Consider the following 11,789-nt stretch of genomic DNA (forward strand, 5'->3'; position numbering starts at 1 on the left):
TCTGCCTTCCCATCCAGCCTGCCCCGCCGTCCAGCAACCTCAGCCTGGCCTCCTCCGCCGCGGACCTCTCCCCGACCTTGCCGGCCTCCAGCCCTCCGCCCCACCAGCCTCTCTTCCCCCCTCGCCTCCCCTCGTCGCCCGGGGCCAAGAGCGCCCCCCGGGGCCTCCGCACCAACCTGGACTACCAGCAGTACATCTACATCAGCCAGGTGTGCTACCACGAGGCGCTGCCCTGGTTCTCCCGCTTCTTCCCCTACGTGGCGCTGCTGCAGTCGCTGGTGCTGCTGGCCAGCGGCTGCTTCTGGTTCCACTTCCCGCTGACCTCGTCGCGCATCGAGCACTTCCTGGCCATCCTGGCCAAGTGCTCCGAGTCACCGTGGACGTCCCGCGCGCTCTCGCACGCCGCGCGGCTGGACCGCGGCCAGGGGCGGCCGGCGGAGGACGGAGAGAAGGAGGAGGAGGAAGAGGAGGAGGGGGAGAGGCTGAAGGTGCACCTGCTGCGCCCCGCCCCACCGGCCTCCCTCACCAGGCAGTCCAGTCTGGACTCGGGCACGGACAGCCCCCTGCTGGTCAGGTCGGACAGCACGTCCACCGCCGCTCCTCCGTCGCCCTGCCCGTCCACGCTGTCCCGCACCTCCTCGCTGTCCACTCTGTCCTTCACCGACACCGGCTCTCCTCAGCCACAGATGTCCCGCGTCGTCCCGGACGCCACGAGGCCGACCCCGAGATTGGACCGCAGCGACGGGGAGCAGGCAAGGGCGCTGTTTGAGAGAGTGAGGCGCTTCCGGGCCCACTGTGAGAGCTCTGACATCATCTACAAGGTTAGAGTTGAGTCCAGCATACATTTCCATTTTTAGACTACATGAACTGATTAGGTATGACGCTATTTTACACATGTGGACTTTATAAAGTGGAAAGAATCCAATCATACTTGGAGGGATTGAAGGCTGTCTGCATATGGTGTCCAGTTTCACATTTAGTTTACGGCTAAATTATCAGTGGTCACATTTTTAATTACACGAAAACTCATCCATGTTATCATGTCATTTTTCTACTCAAATGAAGACTAAGGCTGATGAAAACTTTTCTGAATAGTAATTCTGTAAATGTGTGTCGCCATGTCAGTGGTTTCCATGTTGCCTTTCCCGCAGGTTTACTTCGCTCAGACCGTTTTCAAGGTCCTGAAGGTCGTTGTCATCGTGAGCTACACCACCCCTCTGCTGGGATCCATCACCTTCAACCACGTCTGCCAGCCCCTGTCCCACGCCCTGACGGGCTACCGGGCCTTCGAGTGCACCCACGCGCTGGCCTCGGTCCTGCACAAGCTGCTGGTGGTCTACCTGTGCCTGGTGGGCCTCTTCGGCCTGCTGGGCCTCTACACGCTCAGCTGGATCTGCCACAAGTACGGCAGTGACCCGCTGAACAAACGGGCGAGCGCCGGGAATTTATTCATGTGTCTGTCCTCATGAGTGAGTGGCGTGTTTGCTATCGCAGAGTGTCCTCTGGAGGAGGTGACTTACCCGGTGTGGTTTTGTGAGTGCACTAAACCATCAGTTGGTGTTTTTTTTGTTTTGTTTTGTTCTAACTTAGTTCTGTGGAGTGTAACTCTGGCGGTTGGGCTCGACTGGCCCAGGAATGGGAAAGTGGCCCTCTAATCAGCTTTGCTGGCTTTGTAGTTCTGTAAGGGGGTCTGTTTCAGGGGGCTGGGAGAGAGATTTGTGCCACCGACACGGCTCTCACAAGCTTGTCTCTGTTATGCTGTCTAGGAATGCAATGGCATGACTATTTGAACTCCTGTCCTAGCATGGAAGTAGAGGCATGTCTTTAAAGCTGTGCTTCAGTCGCCATTTTACAAGGGGATGTACTTTAAAAGGCTTCCAAAGGCACTCTTGGTTCTGCTATGCAAACAGTGTAATCTTCTTGGCATCTAGTAAAACGTACAATGTTAACTATCTGAGATAAATTGACACGAGTCTTACCAATGTCCTCTTTGTAGAGTTTTAACATCACTAACATCCTGATTAAGTCATATCACACTTTAATTTTGATCAAACTTGCCAAATTTTACCAAATTTTAGAGGACTACATAACCTTGTCTGTCCCGCTGTGTTCACAATCCACAGGTCCTTGCGGAAGTACTCCTTCCAGTGCCTACACGAGACCGGCTCCATGCTGGACGTGCCGGACCTGTGCAACGACCTGGCCTTCCTGCTCCACATGGCCGACCAGTACGACCCGCTGCTGGCGCACCGTCTCTCCGTCTTCCTGTCGCCGGTCAGCGAGACGCGGCTGCTGGAGGAGAACCTGGAGCGGCGCTGGGGCGCGGAGCGCCTGCGGGGCATGACCACCAGTGACCCACAGGGCCGCACGCAGCTTCAGCTGGTGGCCCTGTCCAGCCTGCCCCCTGCCCTCTTCACCCTCGGCCAGCTGGAGGTGCTCAAGCTGGAGCTCATCGCCGATGCCAAGCTCCCCACGCAGATCTCCAACATGACAGCCCTCAGGCAAGTAGACTTGGACACAATACAAGTAGACCGATGGTGATGTACACCATATTATATATTGTAGAGATTGAATTAGATTAGAGTCAACTTAATTGTCATTGTGCAGAGTACAAAGACAATGAAATGCAGAGATTTGCAGTAATTTATTGTAATAGTGTCAGGAAAATCTTCCCGATAGTAAGACACAAGCACCAAAACACGTAGTACATTTACTCTTGGCCGAGAGGAGAGAGTGACCAGAAAGGAGAATTCTCCTTTCTGCAAAACAGTCTCTGACTTTCTCCTCGCAGCGCAAGTCTTTTTATTCAGCAAAGCATGGCACATCAGTTATACAACAGTTGTTTACCAGACACCTTTTTGCAGTTCCTCTTTGAACTTAAAATCTGCACACTGAACTTTTCTTGGTGTGAACTAGACAAGAACATTCTGTGTCTGCAGATTTAGGTGTCGGCGGTCAAGGGTCAATTTAGGTCTACAGCAACTTGCAAGCACACATACAACAATAATAATAATGTTTTCCTTCACAAATAGCATGAATAAACTCCTATCCTTGGTATATTTACTGAGTAGATATTCACTTTATTTACTGTGACTTTTAATCAAAGGGATCAAATGTCAATGATGGCAAATGTCAATGTCTCTGTGGAACTATTTTGTTTTATTTAATTCTACTCAGTGCTGAGCTACAGTAAGCTACTACAGTACTGTCTGTTTCACCCACAGGGAGTTGCATCTCTATCACTGCACAGCTGCAGTGGAACCGGGTGCTCTTCTGCACCTGCAGGAGCGTCTGGAGGTCCTGCACCTCACCTTCACCCAGGCCACGGACATCCCTGGCTGGGTGTACGCTCTCCGCGGCCTCCAGGAGTTGCACCTGACTGGTCACCTGGGCTGCGAGAGCGGCGTGGGCCGCGGCTGGGCGCTGGGCAGCTTGCGGCAGCTGCGCCACCTCCGCGTGCTCACCCTCCGCGCCTCCCTGCAGCGCATCCCGGCGGAGCTGGGCGAGGTGGCGGGCAGCCTGGTGCGCCTGGAGGTCCACAACGAGGGCGCCCGGCTCCTGGTGCTCACGGGGCTGCGGCGGCTGGCCGGCCTGACCGAGCTCCAGCTCCAGGGCTGCCAGCTGGAGCGCCTGCCCTCGGCGCTCTTGGCCCTGGCGGGCCTCCGTAGCCTGGACCTGCAGCACAACTGCCTGCGCACCCTGGAGGAGCTGCTGAGCCTCCAGCACCTGCGGCGCCTCTCCTGCCTGCGGCTGGCGCACAACCGCGTGCTCGCCCTGCCCTCCAGCGTGGGCGTGCTGCGGCGGCTCGAGCTCCTGGACCTGGCCCACAACGAGCTGCAGAGCCTGCCGCCGGCCCTCTTCACCCTCCACCGGCTCCGGCGGCTCTACCTGGCCGGCAACCTGCTGGAGGTCCTGCCGGCGGAGGTGGGCTCCCTGGCGCTGCTCCGGGAGCTGGACGTGAGCGGCAACCGGCTGGAGAGCCTCCCGGCGGAGCTCTGCACGAACTGCCCGGAGCTCCGCAGCCTGGACGCGAGCTTCAACTCTCTGGGCGCCCTCCCCCCGGACGTCGGCTCGCTGAGCCAGCTCGCGCAGCTGGACCTGAGAGGGAACAGTCTGGAGCAGCTGCCGGCCGAGCTGGGCTGCTGCGCCGGGCTGCGTGGCGGAGGCCTGCTGGTGGAGAACTGGCTGCTTCACTCGCTACCTCGTCACGTCAGGGACCTCCTGACGCAGCCCTGCTCGTCCTCCACCTCCTCTTCCTCCCAGCCGCCCTCCCGACCAGAGTCTGACAGTTTCCCCACTTTCTCCACCAGTCACTGGAGCTTCCTATTGGCAGCAGAGTCTCGGATATGAAGGCAAACAGTGGCTTCAGAGACATGTAAAATAAAAAAAAAATAAAAAAAATCATAGGCACCAAGGAGAGATACATAACAGCAGTGCTACTGAATGAATTGACATTTTGCATAACATAACTAAGCATGTTAATTATTGCATCCTATACATCCTAAATTTAAAATGTATATTGTGAATCAAGTAGGAAGGTAGGCTTCATCTGAAAAAGTAATTAAAAACTATAAATTCTCACAATGGTATTGCTAATATAGATAGTAGTTGACTGACACACTCCTCATAATTTTTAGGGGAAATTTGCAAACCAATATTTATAATATTTATAATAATTATTCAATCTTTGTCTGGCCACATAAAACGCCTACATGTTGTAGTGCCTGGACAATGTGTTTATTTCCACATCACTGCAATAACAATTCCAAAAGCCATAGCAGCAATACCTACTTTTATTGTAACATTCTAAAGTGGGACTTGTATGGCTAAATTGTAGGCCAGAGGTGGTTTGACCTGATAATTTGCTTCTAACTAACAAAATGTCTAATAATGATACACAGGTAAATGTAATGACGAGGCATCTTCATAAATGTTTGCTTTCAAATATAAACTCTTTTTTGTGGCTGGCAGCAAACTGAGTCACCATAGGGATCAAACTACTGTAATAAATAAATATTTTATAGATCTTGATTGTCTGTAGGATATTATCTTAATCTACATCTGATGATTAGACATAATAATCAGAAACATGATAAAATCTTGATTACATGACGGTGTATCTGACAAAGGTGGCACACATAAAACACATGTTCTACTCTTCCAGAAACACCATATCATTTTTTTATTATATTACAGTAGTGCATTTTTAACAAACTGTAAATTATAATGTTAAAATACTACTGTTGAATCTTACCATTTCTATATCATATTCAGTGCTTATAAAAAAAACAAAACACTGGTGCTTTCATTAAATTCCTCCACGTAAGTATCACTTAAAAACAGCTTGATTTCAGACAGTGTACTGATCACACTCTCCTGCTCAGTCCCAATATAGGGCGCTACTGCTCAGTGCCGTAGTAGGGTGCCCTCTTGTGGTGCAGGGCAGGTATAGGCACCTGGGTAGGACTTGACAAGCCACCACTGGGACAATCCAGACTGTCATCTGAATGATGAATTGATTCATAGACAGAAACAGACACAGTACACAGGGAGAGGATGGAAGCTAAAGAGAGATATGTACATAATGCATTCGGAGCCAGGACTGTTTGTTTGTGTTCCACTATGCCCAATCTGTCTATTCTATGAGGATAACAGGACAGAATCTCATTAGTACTCAACCTGAAGAGTGGTCTGTGAATACAGTAATGAGGATCCTACTAAAAAAAACACTTAGACATGTCACAAAGACTGCCTTTAAAGGAATACGCCACCCAAAAATGAAATTAAGCTAGCCTCGGTCACCCCCAGAGTTAGAACAGTGAAAAAAACCCGGTTAAAATCCGTCCGGGCATTCTCCTGCTTTGGGAGTAGCGATTTTAGCTTTAGCTTAGCACAGTTGCTGTAGATGAAGGGTGTCAGTGAGCACGTCCTCCAAAAAAGTGACCGAGACGTCTACATTTTTTTCTAAATATATCTTGGGAGCCGTGTGTTCAAAACGAGTACAAATCATAATGCAAAATTGAACGAGACTATTACCTGGGCAGATCTTTACTTGGAACTATATTCAGCCTCATCGCCGGCGAAGCACCGCTAGCTAGGCGCAAAGTTCTCACGTAGCACTTGAATCCCACCCCGTGAAGTTCCAGTCGAATCTAGAAGTTGGGAGTTTACAAGACTGCTACGTGAGAACTTTGCGCCTAGCTATATAGCGGTGCTTCGCCGGCGATGAGGCTGAATAGTTCCAAGTAAAGATCTGCCCAGGTAATAGCCTCGTTCGATTTTGCATTATGATTTGTACTCGTTTTGAACACACGGCTCCCAAGATATATTTAGAAAAAAATGTAGATGTCTCGGTCACTTTTTTGGAGGACGTGCTCACTGACACCCTTCATTTACAGCAACTGTGCTAAGCTAAAGCTAAAAACGCTGCTCCCAAAGCAGGAGAATGCCCGGACGGATTTTAACCGGGGTTTTTTCACTGCTCTAACTCTGGGGGTGACCGAGACTGGCTTAATTTCATTTTTGGGTGGCGTATTCCTTTAACAGACAATCACAAAGCAGTGAAGCAGTATGTGAAGATGCTCACCTGTTCAAGTGTTCCGACAGCAGGAACAGGCTAGTTAGCCTGACCAGCCAGACCCACATCAAAATGTAGGGTCTGGGAACTCACTGTAGGCAGGGCTCAATCGGAGGGGTGGGATAAACAGTTGTCTTTCAAATTCTCTCTCCACGCAATAGGATAACGCTATATGAATCATCTTCTTGTTTTCAAGTAGCAGGATGCGTAACCGTCGCAACTTCTGGCCGCATGTCAGTTACCATTATGTTAAACCCGCCCACCGATTCTATACACAATGTGATTGGTTCGGTGATTCTGACGAATTTCAGCTCCCAAGCTCAACGGAGAGTTCCCTAGAGCAGGGCCCTGGATCTGGCCCCCGAGATACTTTGTAGTGGCCCTTGAAGTGTTGGCTGATGTTATATGAGCAAATTCTTATGATCGGTAGAGACCTAGCTGGTGGAAAACACGATAATGGAGGTGCAGTGATAGGCTACACTGCGAGTAGCGCCTATACACTAATCCAGCGCGAACTTTATGGGCGCTGCCATCTTGAATATCGCCATTACTGCGTGCCTGCGAGAGTGACGAGTGACACTTGCCTGTGCTTTTCAATGAAATCATCCTGTCAGAGAATGTCTAACAAGAGATCCCGCTCATGAAAGAAAATGTCAGGTGAAAGGGAACATTGGATCAATGATGTCAGACTGTGCCAAAACTTACCAGTGAAGGTAATTTATTAACAACATAAGGTATTAAGACGTGTATTAATGACAGCTAACCTCTGCAACAGCCGCCTATGGAACCAACGGGCTAACTTCTTAGCAGCCAGTCACGCAGTAATGGCGGTTTTGTGTTACTTCCGTGTTTCGCTGGATTAGTGTATAAATAATGTTCTGTGTGGTGCGTTGCCCTTGTAGGCTACTTTGTTACTGGATATTATACAAGGAGGTGCCTTGCTTCGTTTTTACGCAGCATCGCCAACATGCTGACATGCGCCAAATCCAAGCTGTTTTCCTCAAAGCATGAAGCATTTTTGGTGCATGAAATCTCACCGGTAGTGTGCCTCTCCAGTCCAAGCAGATCCTCGCGAAAACATTCGCCACTCGTTATGTAGTTATTGGAGCAAATAGGAGTCGGTTTAAAAGTTTAACTTTGGTGGCATCATGGATAACATTTTCAACTTTACTTTCAAACAAGGAATGTCATGCTTCCTTCACTCCGATTGGCAGTCGCTTTGCTCAACATTTGCATAAAATAGCCCTCTTGTCTATTTTGGCCCCGCCATGCTCGCAGCAGCGGCAAGCTCGTCGCTTGTCGCTGGCAAATGTTCACTCCCATTGAAAATGAATGGCAGCCTGTTGTTTTGTCGCCGTCTCTTGTAGCCTGTGTGACAGGGTAATAGGCCTACTGGAAAAGAGCACCATGTAGCTATGGTGAAGGGTAAGTGATGATGTGGGGCTATTTTAATTCCAAAGGCCAAGGTAACTTTATCAGGATGCATAATATCCTGGATCCATGAAATAACTGGCCTTTAAAGGTATACTATGCAACGTTTTTCAGTTAATCAATTCGTTTCATACTGTTATATATGATTAAATGAGTCAATACCGGTCAAACGATGTGTTTTTCGGCCGCCCTAGTGGTCTATAGCCGTAGAACCACACTTGCAACTTCAGGAATCCTCGGGCACGCACCCATGCTCTACTCCAGGAAGTGTCATGTAAAGTCTCATGAAAAGGCACAGCAGACTGACCGATTGAGGAGTTTTGTAAAATATACACGCTAGAGCTGTAGGGGAAGCTCTGCAGAGAAATATGCAAGCATAAAACGAGCGAAAATTAAAAGTGAAAGCGAAACCGGCGATGAAATCGCCAATCCTGCATAGTATACCTTTAAAAATAAAAACATAAAAAAAAAAAAATCCCCCTGCTCCTATGGGAATTTAACATAGGGGTCAAATACTTCCTTCCCCCTAGCATTTAAGGAAGAACATTTATTTATTTACGATACATTCTTCAATCACAAAGAAAATTGCTGTCCTTAGCGGTTTGTTTTTTACTCATTTTTAAAAGGCATTAAGATAAATTGTGATAAATTATGATTTTATATTATTCTTTTTAAGCAACTTTAGCATGGCATCAAGACATGTTCTACCCACTGTATACTTTGTGTTCATTTCATCATTTGAAAGTAGGCTAATTAAGTCAATCGTTTCCATGACATAAACACTTTTTTGTGTGTATGGGTATACATGTACAGCTCCCAAGTAAATAAATAAATCAGAAATAACCATATGCCAACTCAACCCCAAAAATTACACATTGCCAACATTATGTCACCCTTCCAACCTTACAGGGATAGTTCGGGTTTTAAGACACGAAGTTATATGGGTTCCCTGTCAGCAACGTAGTGCATCAGCACTGACTTAGGCCTACCCCCCGACAGCGTCCTGTGAGCCGAGATCCAGCCGGTTTTTGAAGAGTGATATATTTGCACCACAAAAACGTTGTCCAGCTGTCAGTAGCGCGCAGTGATAGGAATCGAGAAAAATAGTGCCAAGTGACAACGAGGTTTGAATTTTTCCTGGACAACGTTTTTGTGGTGCAAATATATCACTCTTTTGAACGCATATGGTTTTGAGAAGAAAAACACTTTACTTTCGTGACCCCAGCAACATGCCGGACTACTTTCTTCAGCATCAAAAACGATCAAAAACCGGCTGGATCTCGGCTCACAGGACGCTTTCGGGGGATAAGTCCGTGCTGATGCAGTTTAGTTTTAGGTTAGTTTTATTTCTAAAATTATTTTATCAACACGGACATGTACATCGATAGTCTGACGTTTTAATTTACTTGTCTCAGGTGTGCTGTGGTGGAGTGACTGTTTTGGATGTTACCGTTGAAATGCGTTAGCTCAGAACCAGCGTTAGCAAAGAGGAACGCTGCAACTGAAGGAAGGGGTTAAACGCAATAAAAACTGTCTCCACCGACCTATATCACCTCAGCAAAGTTGGAAATGAGGTCCTATGTCCAAAATTCCAAACTATTCCTTTAATAATAGAGAGATTTAATTAATAAGAGTAAGAGATGAGATGAGACGAGAGGTTCGATCAGTTCTGCTCCTATACACCTCTGTCCAAAAGTATTATAGTGTGTTCCAATGTCTGCACTCCTGCACTTGCACTTCTTTTCATACACTATGAACACTCTACACTACACGAGTAGTGCACGATTTTTTAACGAACTAGTGTAGTTCCAAACGGAACACTCTTCCTCGCACTTACCGGAAATGACGGCGGCGCTGTCAAAAAATACCGATCGCCCGCCAAAATCGCCATTTTAAAAAACAAAACAAAATGGACACCCGCATTTTCTTCATGTTGGCTTTTATCAGCCCTTTCCTCCAGATGACATGGAAACTGCGCTGTCAACGTCGTCACCGACGATATGCCCTGCTGTTGGCTGAATGTGCGGTATGTATATAATATATGTATAATGAACTGTTTAAATCTTTGTGTTTTGTCTGTGACCCATTGGCACCCTCTTTAGTCTGTAACCTAGCACAGTCTTGTTTAGCAGCATTACTTTACATTGAGTGAAATCTATCTAGATAAATATAAAGAAAAAAAGAACACAATATATAATGAGTACTAGATTACTGTGATTACAAATACCATTAGCCTACTATGATTATAAATGCCATTTGATTGTAACTTGGTGTAGGACAGGGGGTAGCCAAACTAAGGCCCAGGGGCCAAATTCGGCCCTTTGCTCCATTTCCCACCATCAGGTCAAAAAACAAATTCACATTTACATTAATATAATATAATATGATATCAATCACACATCATAGTTTATAAATAGCATCAAACACCCTAGTATTATACAGCATGCAGGTTTTCAGATCTGAAATGCACTTCTTCACTTGAAACTGGTTATTGGCCCTTGGTACTTATGAATAATCACACACATTTTAGTAAAATATACGCATTTTAATAAATAAATATTGTTACAAATAGAAAACACTTCAAGTCATTCAATCAATAATTTATGTTATGCCAAATCAATTAAAATATTTCCCCTCCCCTCCTGCAGCTTCCCAATCCAAACCCTACACAGTACTGCCATCTTAATGTGACAGTGCCTGTGCTGGCACTGTATTTTGATGGTGTGACCAACATGAGACCTGACTTTCGCCTTTCCCGAGCATCTTTCCATGCCCTGATGGGAGCCATAGGGAGGGACCAGGACCATGGATGGGGGGCCATCATCGAGGCCCTAGTTTTCCTCTTTTGGCTGGCGAGTGGCACCTCTTACCGGGTGGTTCATTCGACATGCCCCGGGCCTCAGTGCACCGGGCTGTCCACCGCACCAGTGGGAAGATCATGGCCCTCTTCTCCACCGTCATCCACCACCCAACAGCAGAAGAGCTTGTGGTCATCGGAGCAGGATTTGCTCGCCAGGCAGGGTCAGCAGTCTTCAGTCGGGTGGCTGGCAGCATCGACGGCTGCCACATCAGAGTGAAGCCCCCCTCCCAAGATGCAGCCTGTTACATCAACAGGAAGCTATTCTATTCTATACAGCTTCAGGCCGTTTGTGATCACACGGCAAAATACATAGACGTCTGTGTGGGGTTTACAGGCTCTGTGCATGATGCACGCGTGCTAAGAAACAGCCCGCTGTACTACGAGAGGCAATACCCTCCACCCGGATACTGCCTCATAGGGGATGGTGGCTACCCCTGTCTCACACAACCCATTGCCCTCATGACACCTTACGACAACCCCTCCGCAACCAAATGCAGGTGGCATTCAACAGCCGGCTGTCTAAGGCCATCGTGAGGAGTTTTGGCATTATGAAGACCAGGTGGAGGGCCATCTTTTTGAAGGCCCTGGAGGTGGACATCCTCTTCGTCCCAGAGGTCATCACCTGCTGCACCATCCTCCATAACATTTGCCTCAGCAACGGCGACCTGCTGGAGCCAGAGGATGTGGATGGAGTGGCTGAGGACGAGGAAGAGGCAGCAGCAGGGGAGGAACCAGGGCCAAGAGGGGCAGCACCTTCAGGAGCCATCTGTGGTGCTGAGGAGAGGCAAAGAATGGCAACACAAATGTATGCGCCTGTCCATGACTACGTGTGAATTAATTAAATTACAGTCACTATTAACCACCTTATGTTGAGTATTTTCTTTGGGCATGGGTAAATTATAACAATAGAAATAAATTGAA

At 47.9% G+C, this 11,789-nt stretch overlaps 1 protein-coding gene across 1 annotated transcript; it reads left to right on the plus strand.

The window, feature by feature from the left end:
- Positions 1-564: 564 nt before the first annotated feature.
- On the plus strand, positions 565-4,991 carry si:ch211-106h11.1 (volume-regulated anion channel subunit LRRC8D). The gene is made up of 4 exons (XM_062531109.1): positions 565-821; positions 1,152-1,402; positions 2,124-2,505; positions 3,229-4,991. Exons 1-4 carry the CDS (start codon positions 687-689, stop codon positions 4,348-4,350), a joined length of 1,890 nt encoding a protein of 629 aa, XP_062387093.1. The 5' UTR covers positions 565-686; the 3' UTR covers positions 4,351-4,991.
- The last annotated feature ends 6,798 nt before the right edge of the window (positions 4,992-11,789 follow it).

Source organism: Sardina pilchardus, chromosome 3 (assembly GCF_963854185.1).
Source record: "Sardina pilchardus chromosome 3, fSarPil1.1, whole genome shotgun sequence".
Lineage (NCBI taxonomy): Eukaryota > Metazoa > Chordata > Actinopteri > Clupeiformes > Clupeidae > Sardina > Sardina pilchardus.